Below are 12,948 nucleotides of genomic sequence, written 5' to 3'. Positions count from 1 at the left end.
TCTACATCGAAAAATAGAGAGGTGCTAAAATCTTTAAAAGATGCTTAAACTACTTTTATCATTGCCAATTGGTTTAAAATGAAACTCTATACATATTTATCTAATATGAAATCAGAACTTATAAAACCCAAATAAGTATTCAGTCTAAAATTAAATCTACCTAAGAAAGATGAACCTAAAGAAACATTATATTAATGACACATGTTGAGGATCCCATGAGAAGTCAAACTCACACCAACGGTAAGATATTATTCATATGGCTGCTTAATGGAGGTCAAAATCTCAATCTTTTTTGTAGTTATAATATATTTGCCATTTCACTAATCTAGAAAGTTTTCCTTTAGCCTCTACTTCTCCCTCACTTCTTGTGAGGTTTTATCTTGCTCGTTCCATGTACTATTTTCTTTTTTATTAATGCAGATCTTTTGTTTATGGACGGATGTGATGAGAATACTATGAATGTGTCTACCTAATTGTAATATCTTGGTGATAACTTATAAAAGACATAACTTAACCACATGTTGAGATGTTTGAATCAAATTTGGAGGGAATATATATATATATATATATATAATATATATATATATATATAATTTTGATCATTTCCCATTGGCTTATACATATTTACTTGCTTTTCTATTTGCGTTAATTGGAGGAGATATTGGGCATGGTGTCCCCAAAGTTCATCAACTCTCCAAATTCCTCTTTCTCCAATTCATTGAATTTCTGAGTTTGTACCAATGTATAAAGCTCAGAGATTTACAACACATTCCTTTTCTCTTAATCAACTCTAACCCTTCTTTCTTCTCCACCAAACCACCGTCCCAGAACAACCACCCTCCTTTCACGTCGCCGCCGCCCTTTCAACCAGAAGACATTCGCCAAAGAAAATGCACACGGCGGAACGCCCATCAATTTCTCTATTGTGAACGAACTCGGAAAAGTGGACACGGCCGCTGCATCTGCCGCTGAGGCTAGGGAGCTTTCCAAGCGGTGGGGCATTCTATATTGAATGCGCAGCGAATGGCATGATGGTGATGTCTTGGAGGGCCGATGATGCATTCAAAATAAGAGTTGTTGAGGGATGGTGATTTAGAAAGGACACCCGCAACTTCAAGACGCCGAAATGCCATGGTGAGATTGCGAAGCTTCTGGTGAAGGAATGTCCGGAGTTGGTGACGTATGCTAACGGAGTTGGAGGAATCGCCACTGTTCGTGCGGTGGAGAGGATTATTTGGAGATTGCACAAGAATTCTGAAAGTGGATTTGAAATTGCTGTATGGTGGAAGAGATAGCGCCACTGTGCTTTCATAGCCATTATCATTCGAACCCTCAAGAACGTAAGTTTATTGATATAATTATATTATATTTCTTGTTTGGACTTTTTTATTATAGGTTTTATGTGTTTTTTGTTTGAGATCAACAATTATGTTGGAGGACTACAACTTCTAATCTAATGGATTTTCTTTTAGTACAATTTTATATATTAGATTTTGTGATCAGGTTAAGATCTAGCGAAATTAGTTAAAATTGTTCATGCTAAGAAATCGCTAATTAAAGAAATATAGAAAATCAAAGAGTAGAGCAATTGATACAAAGATTTACGTGTTTAACTTAACAATGTGTTAACTATGCCCATGAAAACAAAGGGGAATGACTTATTTATTAAAGAAAAGTATAATCAAATTATAGATTCATCGACATTAGTAGAATTAGAGAGGTTCAATAATGCATCCTTCTAAATTTTAGAGCCAAAATCGTAAATAACGTAAATAACATAAATACAATACAAATTAGATTCTACCAGTGAGATTTCTGTGCTTATTTGTTTAGAGTGTCAGATAATAGATTCAAGAATTTCTAACTGTTCACATAATTAATATATATATATATGTCTCTTATACACATCTAGATGTGTATAAGAGACAGATATATATATATATTCCAAATTATTGTCCATAGGCTACACCCAGAATCTGATTGAGACTCCACTTAGAGTGTATTTGGCTCTTCCAGTCTTGTATGTCAACCATTTCCTTCCAGAAGTGCTGGGATTGCCTTATTGGGAAAGGAAAATCACCTGTAAACTTAGGCCCTCTCAAAAAGGTAAAATACAGATCTATTCCTTTCTCCATTTATTGTTGACATTTTCCCAAATGTTTGTGCTTTTCTTCTTTTATAATCATGTTAGGTATTTAAGAAAATAGATACTTCATTTAGCAGTAGAATTACAAGAAAAAGCAGAATTAGAGTGAAAGTTTTGATTGGAAGGACCAAAGGCTAGCAATGGTTAATTATAATCATTTTAGATTAAATTAAAAAAATATATATTTTTGAACTTTGTTCTTTGTTTAAAAAAAAACAACTAAAAATGGTAATAAATCATGAAAATATCCGATGACATGTTGATATATCCATAAATCGAAGAGTTCGACATCGATATTAAATATCCATGGATATCTTCAATATCTTTTATAAATGCTCTTTTTTTTTTTAACAAACTTATTTTATTCTCGAAATACCAAATTGAACAAACCAAACCCCAATAAATGAGAGAGTACATCAAGAGGACAAATATCTTAAACGTAAAAAAAAATGCATGTCATCTATATAGTGTAATATGAATAAGAACACTAATAATAATATCCATAATTTAGTTTGGGAGTAAAAAAAAAGAAAAATTATTTCAAATGGTAAAATTGTTGAAAATATTTATAAGATATAACAAAATTTTAGAACTATCCACGATAGGCATTGATAGATATCGATAGAAAATAGATGTTGATAGACACTGATAGACTTCTATCAGTATCTATCAAAGCATTTATCGTTGTTAGTTTTAAAAATTTTTTATAAAGTAAACATTTTGGTTATTTTTTTATATTTAAAAACAACCCACTTTGTGTTTTTGTTTTCTAATAGCAAAATCATCTCTTGCACTAACCATTTTTCCTTGAAAACAAGTCAAACATAACATTTATCTGATTCAAGCAACCCTTTTACCCAAACTTTACAGATTTTATTCAGAAGGTGTTGAACAAGTTCCCAAACATTCTAATAGAACCAGACATTTGCGGATGGGTTCCTCTTCACTATGCAGCCTATCTCGGATCCAAGGAACTGGTTGAAATAATACTAAACCATACACCATCCATGGCTTATAAGAAAGACAATAAAGGTGTCCCGGCCCTGCACTTAGCCGCCAAAGAAGGCCGTTCCGCCGTCCTCAAAACCTTTGCCAAAGTTTGTCCCGACAGCTGCGAGCTATTGGATCCAAACGACCAAACAGCCCTCCATGTTGCGGTTGCCAACCGGCAGGCTTACGCTGTTCGAAAGATGTTGGAGTTGGGAAGTTTTAGGAACTTGGTGAACCAAAAAGACATTGATGGGAACACTCCTTTGCATGTTGCTGCCATTGTTGGGGACTATGTTATAGTCATGATGTTGGCTGCCAATGGGAGAGTTGACAAGAAGATTATGAACAAGGCTGGTTTTACTACAAATGATATTATTCGATTGAATTCCAAGTTTAGTTGGTATGAAAAGGTAGGTCTTCCCATCAATATAAATGTGAGTATATTATGTTTTTTATTGTTGTGGAAAATCATTGAAAATATGGGATTATAAGATGTGGAAAATCATCTATAAATTTATTAAAATTGTAAATTTGTGGTATTTAACTTTTATTTTCTATGGGTAACTATTTGCATACTTGTGTGCTCATTTTCTTTTAGGTCTGTCATCACCAATATGCTATGTCAACAAAATAAAAAAAAAATGGCATATATAAGTGAGATTTTATTTTATTTTTAACAAATACTTGTTTGCATGCATGTCCATTTTGACATTTTAACATCTCATTATTTATGTTTATCAATCAATGATTAAAATATATTTAATTGATAAATGTAAAAAATTGTTTATTAATGACATATGTCTATCCATTCACTATTATCCATAGATATAGACATGATCTATCACTAATAAATATTTAAATATTATTATTAATAGATATCTATCATTGATAATATACAATAAAAAATGTTATATTTACGATATCAAAATGACACATAAGTTATATACAGAGTATAATGTTAATCACATAAAATTATTGTGATTTTTTTATATATAAAAATGTTATATTTAGAAATCATATGATCTTGTTCCTATATAATGGAGAGAAAGATTATAGTATTTTGAGATGAAAAATGTACAGTATTTACTTCACACATGTTTGATATTCTTTTCACTTTGTAAAATATGCAGTCTTTCAGCATAGCACGCTTGGAATTTAATGGAGCTCTACGAGGCATGGAACAAGTGCTAGCTAGAAAACCCAGAACCAATAATCTATTGCTTGAAAAAGAGGAATCAAAATTATCAAATGTCACAGAACAAGAAACCAATAAATCAGCCATTGTACTTAACAATAAAGCCAGTAATCAACTACAGAAATCGCAAATATGGAGCGAACTATCAGATGCAAATCTCGTTGTGGCAACGATTATCGCAACAGTAACCTTCAGCGCTGCCTTCCAAGTTCCCGGGGGATACCAAAGCGATGGTATGGCGGTACTACGAAAGGAAAAATATTTTAGATTGTATTTGATATCTGATGCTTTGTCTTTCGGGTTTGCGGCGGCATCGATGTTCGTCACATTTTTTACGGGATTGTTCGGGGCGAATTCGGGGTTCAGTTACCCAAGAAGATGGGTGACTTTCTTGACAGGTATTTCTGTTTGGTTTATGGTGTTTGCATTCATGTTGGGAACAAGCGCAGTCATGACAGAACATTCAGGGTTTGCAGGGCTGGCTCGTTCAGTGGCTTGTGTTTCTTTTATATGGCCAGTGGTTTTCTTAGGGGCTGTGGCTGTTAATTGGTTTACTTATTTTCCTTGACTCTCATTAATATTGTTTTTTTTTTTTTGAAAAAAAATATTATGTTTAAAATAAGAATGTTGAGTGTCTTATTGTGATGATATCCTTATGCAATAATGTGATCTTATACTTTGTAATTTTTACAACGATGCAATAATATTGGAGATGGAGAGTTGATGCTTGAAGTTGAAATGGGAGGCTTTTCCTCCTCTATATAGGCCAAGGTAGTTGAGGAATAACCTAAAATCATGCTCTAGACGTTTACCCTTTATTTTAGACATTGAATAGCTGTTTTGACTGAGAAAATAGCAACCATAATAATTGGGTATGAATTTGAAAAATTAGGGCTTTCTGATGCGGTCAGGTGAATCTGATGATACGGTTGTAGTGATGTCAAAATCTACAAAATAGTAAAAAATCTCTCCAAAAGTTCATATAATAAGCCTAAATCACTAAAAACATAATTTAGACAATCAAAGACATGTGATTGCTAATTTTATCTAATTTTGGACATCGATCACAATATCACAAAAAGTGTCTTATTATTATAGAAAAATACAAAAATCTATACAATATTAAAAGGGGCTAAGAAGAGAGAATTTTTCACTTCCTCTTTGCCCTTTTAACTTTTTTTGTAAAAACTATTTTGCCCTCATATTTATATCTTTTTATGATTGTACGTACTCTTTGTTAAAAAAAAAAAAGAAAAGAATAGGTACATGAAAAAAAAAAAAAATTCACATGCAACTCCAAATCAAAACCACACAACTTTTTCATGTATGAGTATGATAAGTTATCTATAAAAATAAAGAAATTTATAGTCTCATAGCCAATTATTTCCAATTTTCATGTTAACATGATGCCACAAAAAATTCCTCTATCATAGAAACCTTTCCAAAAATAGTATGGACTAAAAATTTTTGATCTTTTGAATGATAACATTGAACCGATCAAGATGTGACTCATTTCTTTGATGGAGTGGTATAGTAATCTATGATTAAATTAGTAGTGTGTCTTAAGATTTTTTTTAAGATGTTATTTCATTAGAAAAGGGAAAAAAATTTGGATGAGATTTAAGTTTGAATGCTTGTTAGAGAAATAGATTGAATATAGTTTTTTGAGCTCATATGTTCCTTCTCAACCATTATTTCTTCTATCCCCACCTCAATCAACACATAATAAATCAATAAGAACGATGAAGAAAAGAGTAAGAATGACGAGGAGAAGAGTAACATATCTATAAATATTCGAAAGAGAGTATTGAACTAATATGTGATTGGCCGTAGCAAAGTTTTGCACAAATTTTACTACGATTGGAAACTTCAAACCAAAATTGATTCTATCGATGATTTCAAAGTTCAATTGTTTTTTATGTTTATTCTAGTTTACTTTGTATAAAAGATTTTTTTTTTGAGAGATTAGGGAGATATGGAGAGAAGTTTTAGAGAAATCTTTTATAAAATAAAAGATTTTTTTTGGAGTGGTTAGGGAGATATGGAGAGAAGTTGTAGAGAAATCTTTTGTAAAATATAGTTTAATCTTTCTTTTAATTTTAATTTCATTCTTAATCTAAAAATCCCAAACGAACAATTTTTTTTTCTCTCTTCTCGTAATCTCCTTTTATTATATTTATTATCAATTGTATTGATGAACGTTGAATTTGTTTAATACAATTTTTTGTTAATTTAATACTTATTTAATTGATTAGAAAATGTCGATACCTATAATTCTTATATAAAATACTTTTTTTCCCTCTATAAATCAATCCATATTTGAAGAAATCACACAACAATTTCTCTAAGGTAAGATATCTTATTATACCATTTTTATTTATACAAGTTAATATATAACTTTTCATTTAATTTCATATCTTATGTATTTTCATTTAATTAATGTATCATTTATTATTATTATTTTGTCATTTCCATCTCTCTGGCCTTACTTTAAAATTTAATGTCCAATATTCACAATTTAGACTTAATGAAGTGTATAATTATTCAAAATTTATATTTCATTGTACAATTTATGTTATAAAGATATCTTCAACTAGGTCAAAAGTATTTCATATTGAATTTTTAGCAATTTGTGATTCTTTTTCCCTACAATTTGTGGGGTGGGAGAATTGGCTCTTTTGCCTCAAGACAATAATACAAAATTGATGCAAGCTAATATGCCCAGTTTCTTCGTATATACGTTACAAATTAACCTATAAGAAAAACTATACAACCCTATTTACTATTTCTTTATTGATCTCGTAAAATCATTATTTATAATTTAAAATAAATGAAAAATATTCCTACTATTCTAATTTTACCCTCAAAATTTATGTTCTAAAAAATTATGACCATGTGCATCGCGTGTGCTTCTTAACTAGAATAGTAAAAATATTCACTTTTGGACATCAATCATGTGTTGAAATCTTTAAAGGGTATAGCAAAATTTCTTCCTATGCATTCAATAAGTTCCAAAGAGAGTTTAAGCAAGATTTATGTCACTAAAGTGTTGAATATGCAAGAATATAGCTGAAATCGAAAGAAAAGAGGAACTATGCATAACCCAAAAACAAACCATGTGGCCAAGCATTTCATGAAGTGTAGATATCCGATCAAATAATGTGGCAAAGCGATTTAAGTAAAGATGTGAACCAAGCATATCTAAAGAGACCACTAAGAACTGCAAAGACAAACACAGAAAGTACCTAATGCGCCTGCCATATCATGGGTGGTAGAAGTGGTCCCCGTGCCCATCTTTATATATATGCCACTTTTCAAAGAAGAAAAGGAAAATTCATGTCATTTTTGGAAGATTCATTCCAATTTGGAGAATCTAGGATTTGGCCATTCATTCATCTATTGGAATTTGAGAGAATTTCTAGAACCTTGCCATCTTCACTAGAGAAGAACTCGAGAGAGGCTCTTCCTCATCCATCTAGAGCACAACAACTATTCATTTTAGATCAGGGGAAGCACAAGAGTGTCACCAATTGGATGACTGATCACTGGATTCGCCTGAGCTAACTGATGACTATGCTTTAGAATCATTTCTAACCTCTACTTCAACCTGATCAACTGTCTGCCGTTTCTGCTACTCTTTGACACAAAATGGCATCTCTACTTCATTAAAGGTCACATATCTGCTAATAATACATTTATTTATGCTCTCTTCCAAGCACCAAAGTTTATATCCTTTAACACCTTGAGGATAGCCAATAAACATACATTTCAGTGCCCTCTTATTCAGCTTCCCTTCCTTAACATGAGCATAAGCTGAACATCCAAATATTCTGAGATGATCCAAACTTGGAGCTTTTCCTGTCCATATCTCCTGAGGAGTCTTTAGGCCTAAAGCGAAAAATGGATTCCTATTAATCAGATAACAGGCTATTTGGGAAGCTTCCCCTTAAAACTTCAAGAGTAATGAAGCTTTTGACAAGAGATATCTACGCTCCATAATTTTTTTGTCAAACTTCTCAGCTAAACCATTATGCTGTGAAGTGTATGTAACAGTGAAATACCTCGTAATTCCCTCAAATTTGCAGAATTTATCAAATTTGTGATTCACTAATTGTAAACCGTTATCTGTCCTTTGATACTTTACCTTCCTTCCTGTTTGGTTCTCAACCTGCTTTTTCCATTCAAGAAATTTTCCAAAAGCTTCATCCATCTGTTTCAGTGGATACATCCACACTTCCTTGAAAAATCATCGATGATCGACATGAAGTATCTTGAACCTCCCATAGAAGGTACCTTTGTAGGACCCCACAAATCTAAATGAATATAATCCAAAATTCCTTTGGTAGAATGCTTCCCTTTCCTAAACTTCACTCCAGTAGACTTTCTATTATGCAATGTTAAAAAAATGGGAGTTCAATGTCTTTAACTCAAAGCAAACTTTGTTGTGAAAGAGCTTGAAAACCTCTTTCACTCATATAAGCTAGTGTTTTATGCCATAACATAGACGTATTTGTTTCTTTCCCAGATGCAATAACAGCACTATCTGAAACTGCAGTACCCTCCAACACATAAAGACCATTCCTCAAGGTCCCCTTTAGCTTAACTAAAGAATACTTGATAATCTTTAGAACTCTATTCTCAGATTTCAGATTTATATGAACATTACAATTACAGTCATGAACACAAAGATACGGTTATGCATTCGTTACAGAAATTATAGAATGATAGTACAAAGAATCAAGGAGAAACTCTACGCATGTTGGTAGACTCATAGCCAATGCTCCTTGATTACGACCGCTCGTACACAACAACCTAGAACGCTCGAACAACATGATTGCTACGCAGCACGACCATCAGCAATTTCCTCGGTCACGAACAACCTCCACAGAACCTCAACGGTATCGAGTTAAGTATGACACCACCAAGAAGGCTATCTTGTTATTCTCGGTGTGAGAATCCAGAGGGTGGGCTCTGAATGGACTTGCTTTGAGGTAGAAGACAGAGGATACAACAATTTTGTAAACGATTGAGCAAGTGAGAGATGGTTGAAGTCTATCGTATAGGTCGATGCCCAATCGTTTAGCAAAGCTAAGCGATCGTCTAGCAAAATCTAAGCGATCGTTTAGCTCATCGTTTAGCAGCGTGTCTGTCACCTACAAACACTATACGATCGTTTACCTTTATCAAGCTGTCGTTTGGTAAATCTAATTTACTTGACAACTTCCGTGAGATTCTTTTTCCGAGAGAGAATTCATAAATTCAACATTTTCAACATTACAAAAATTAGGAAAACAATTTTCCTTTTATCTCACGGTTACCATGAAACTACCAATAATCTCCCACTCAATTGATTATTAGAGAAAAAGATTTAATTATCCAATAATTAATATTATTATAAATATAAATGATAACCAACTTATCATACTATATTTATAACCTATAGTTTTAATANGACTCATCAACATTTTGATCAAAGCCAAATGACTTGACATCAGTGTCAAATCTGATATCCCAAGATCTAGATGCTTATTTCAACCCATAAATGGACCTATTAAGCTTGCAAACTCTTTGCTCTTGATCCAAAACTATGAATCCCTCTGGTTGTGTCATATAGATGGTCTTCTCAAGATTATCATTAAGAAAGGCAGTCTTGACGTCCATTTGCCATATTTCATACTCATAAAATGTGGCTATGGACAGGAAAATCTGGATAGACTTGAGCATGACAACAGGTGAGAAAGTTTCCTCATAGTCAACTCCCTCAACATGAGTATAACCCTTTGCCACGAGTCTAGCCTTAAAGGTTTGCACCTTTCCATCTACACCTCTCTTTTACTTAAAGATCCACTTACACCCAATAGGTCTTACCCCATCAGGTGGATCAACAAACTCCCAGAAGTTATTGAAGTACATAGTCTCCATTTCCTGGTTCATGGATTTAACCCATTCATCTTTGTCAACATCCTCCATTGCTTTCTTAAAAGACAACGGATCCTCGACCCCATCATTCGTAATGATGTTTTGGGCTTTAAGAAAACCCATGTACCGATCCGGTAGGTTCATAATCCTTTCATTACGTTGAGGCAGTTTCAACTCTTGAGCTGGTTTACTAGACGTTCCGACCTCAACAACTCTTGTTGATTTGTCGGCCTGTTCAACAACTCTTGTTGAACCCTCAGTAGTCTCAGTCTCACTAGAGATCTCACGCAAAACAAGCTTACTCCGTGGCTTATGATCCCTCATGTGGTCTTCCTCCAAGAAGATAGCATTTGTAGAAACAAACACTTTGTTCTCACTAGGATCATAGAAATATCCACCTCTCATTTCCTTGGGGTAGCCTACAAAGAGGCAAACCTTCGAACACGGTTCCAACTTCTTTGGGTTAGTCATTAGCACATGTGCCGGATAACCCCAAATCCTGAACTGGCGTAAACTACCTTTACGACCTCTCCTTAGCTTAAAAGGTGTTTTAAAAACACTATTTGAGGGAACGTTGTTCAGGATATAGCATGCAGTCTCCACTGCAAAACCCCAAAATGAGTCTGGAAGATGAGTACAACTCACCATAGATCGAACCATGTCCAACAAGGTTATGTTTCTTCTTTCAGATACACCATTTTGCTAAGGTATACCAGGGGCTGAGAGTTGGGATGCAATCCCATGTTCTATCATATAGTTCTGGAATTGGAGGTCCATATACTCTCCACCACGATCAGATCGTAGTGTTTTTATCATTCTTACACCTAGCAAGGTTTCAACTTTAGCCTTATACTTCTTGAAACTTTTCAAGAGCTTCAGACTTACGGTTGCTGCAGGTGGAGAGATACCGAGACCTTGAATAAATCATTATGAAGAGATTGAAATATTCATACGCACTCTTGGATTTCTACTGCATTCATCGGATCACAAAAGGTCTGTAATATAACAAGCTTTCAAGGCTTCCTTGGCTTTGTAACTTTTTCCTAGCTGAAAGGTCGTTTGGTCATGCTTGCTTCCGAGGCATGATTCAACAATACTGACAATTGCGAGTTTTCTTTTAAACTTTTAGAAGTCCGATTTTCATCACAACTTCTCAGTCCTATTGAGGTTGATGTGACCTAACCTTAGATGCCAAAGATAGGCGTTTTCCTTAGGAGAAACCTTTGGTCTTTTAGCTATTGTTACCGTACTGAACATTTCAGTGTTAAACAAGGCTTTTATGACTAACAGCCTTAGTACATATAAGTTACTTTCCATTGAACCATAACCAATATCCATTCCATTCTTGAAAATAAACACTTTATTCTCAGAAAAGGAGACAGTATATCCTTGTTCAATGAGACAAGAAACCAAGATTAAGTTTCTCTTAATATGAGAAACTACAAAAATATTATCCAGTAACATATAACGTTTCTTGTCAATAAATAACTTCAACCTGCCTACAGCAACAGCTGAAATAATCTCACCAGTACCGACTCAAAGAGTCATCTCTCCTTGTGGCAATGTTTGCCAGGAACTGAATCTTTGGTAAGAGGAACTGACATGATTGGTAGCACCTAAATCAAGGATCCAGGAAGAATCATCATTCTCTACCAAACACGTCTCCAAGACCAATGAATCAGATTTACTATCTTGTTTCCTCTTTGGAGAGTCTTAGGATCGAGGTCGTTTGCCACGAAATATGTTTCGCACGATTCTTTCCACTATATGTAGTCGGTCATATTGAAAGCACTAAATGAAAATACTAACGAGTTGCTGAAAAGAAAACACATTGACCTACGTTAGATTTTAAGCAAATACCCGCTGTAAAAGAAAACAACATCTAATAAAGGTTTAGCAAAACTAATATGAACCCGTGTGACATCTAGTTTCGCAATCATGCTTCAAAGGTTTAGGACAAAAACCGCCGAACGGAGGTTAATTATCCCTCCTCTGAATTGAGAAGTTCTCAACCAGTCATTAATAGCAGAACAACTCTTGCTTCTATAACGACTAGCCATCATTGATTTGGCCAAGAGATCATTAACTTACTTAATAATCTCCCATAAATGTGATCCGCCATTTTAGGCCCTAGAGGTTCACCCGAAAAAGCCAATCTGAAAGGAAAAATTCGAATAGGGTAAAACCTAAAGTGACCCTATCCATTTATGGAGTTCACTTTGATCTTGACCAACTACACAAAACCCATTCAAAGAGGGGACGCTCCTAGGGTGCCACGAGGGAGTACAAAATGATCTCATGGTGTGAACCATTGAAAGAGATCATAGGACGTGTTGACACACACCCTTCACCCAATTACCATAAACACTCTCTCCGTTCACCTTGATATTGACTCATACAAACACCATCTGAAGGGGGATGCTCCTAGGGGACCATGAGGCCAAGCATAAATCTCATGGTGTGAACATATAAAGAGAAATGTGAGTGGAATCATAGACATATCAGATACATCTCTTCCTCTCACTGAGTATTTTATAACCTAGGGTTTAGCTTACTTAGAAAAAACATGGCTAAGGATTTTAACTAAGTGACTTTTAGGTTTACCCAAGAGTAACGTTTACCTTGGATAGTTAAACAACTTTTGATCATCATCCATTAAACTCTTTAGTGGAGTCTTTGACCAAATCGTCGCATGCTT

General features: G+C 34.1%; 1 protein-coding gene across 1 annotated transcript in view; it reads left to right on the top strand.

Annotated features, from left to right (window-relative positions):
* Positions 1-5,044, top strand: part of LOC120069540 (ankyrin repeat-containing protein NPR4-like) — a 51,790-nt gene extending 46,746 nt beyond the window's left edge. The window contains 6 exon segments of the mRNA XM_039021326.1: positions 1,097-1,196; positions 1,198-1,311; positions 1,314-1,344; positions 1,963-2,106; positions 3,017-3,546; positions 4,267-5,044. Of these exon segments, the coding sequence (XP_038877254.1) occupies positions 1,097-1,196; positions 1,198-1,311; positions 1,314-1,344; positions 1,963-2,106; positions 3,017-3,546; positions 4,267-4,899 (1,552 nt within the window). The 3' untranslated portion in view covers positions 4,900-5,044.
* The last annotated feature ends 7,904 nt before the right edge of the window (positions 5,045-12,948 follow it).

This window comes from Benincasa hispida, unplaced genomic scaffold, assembly GCF_009727055.1.
Source record: "Benincasa hispida cultivar B227 unplaced genomic scaffold, ASM972705v1 Contig482, whole genome shotgun sequence".
NCBI classification, from domain to species: domain Eukaryota; kingdom Viridiplantae; phylum Streptophyta; class Magnoliopsida; order Cucurbitales; family Cucurbitaceae; genus Benincasa; species Benincasa hispida.
This window is presented reverse-complemented; position numbering and strand designations above follow the sequence as displayed.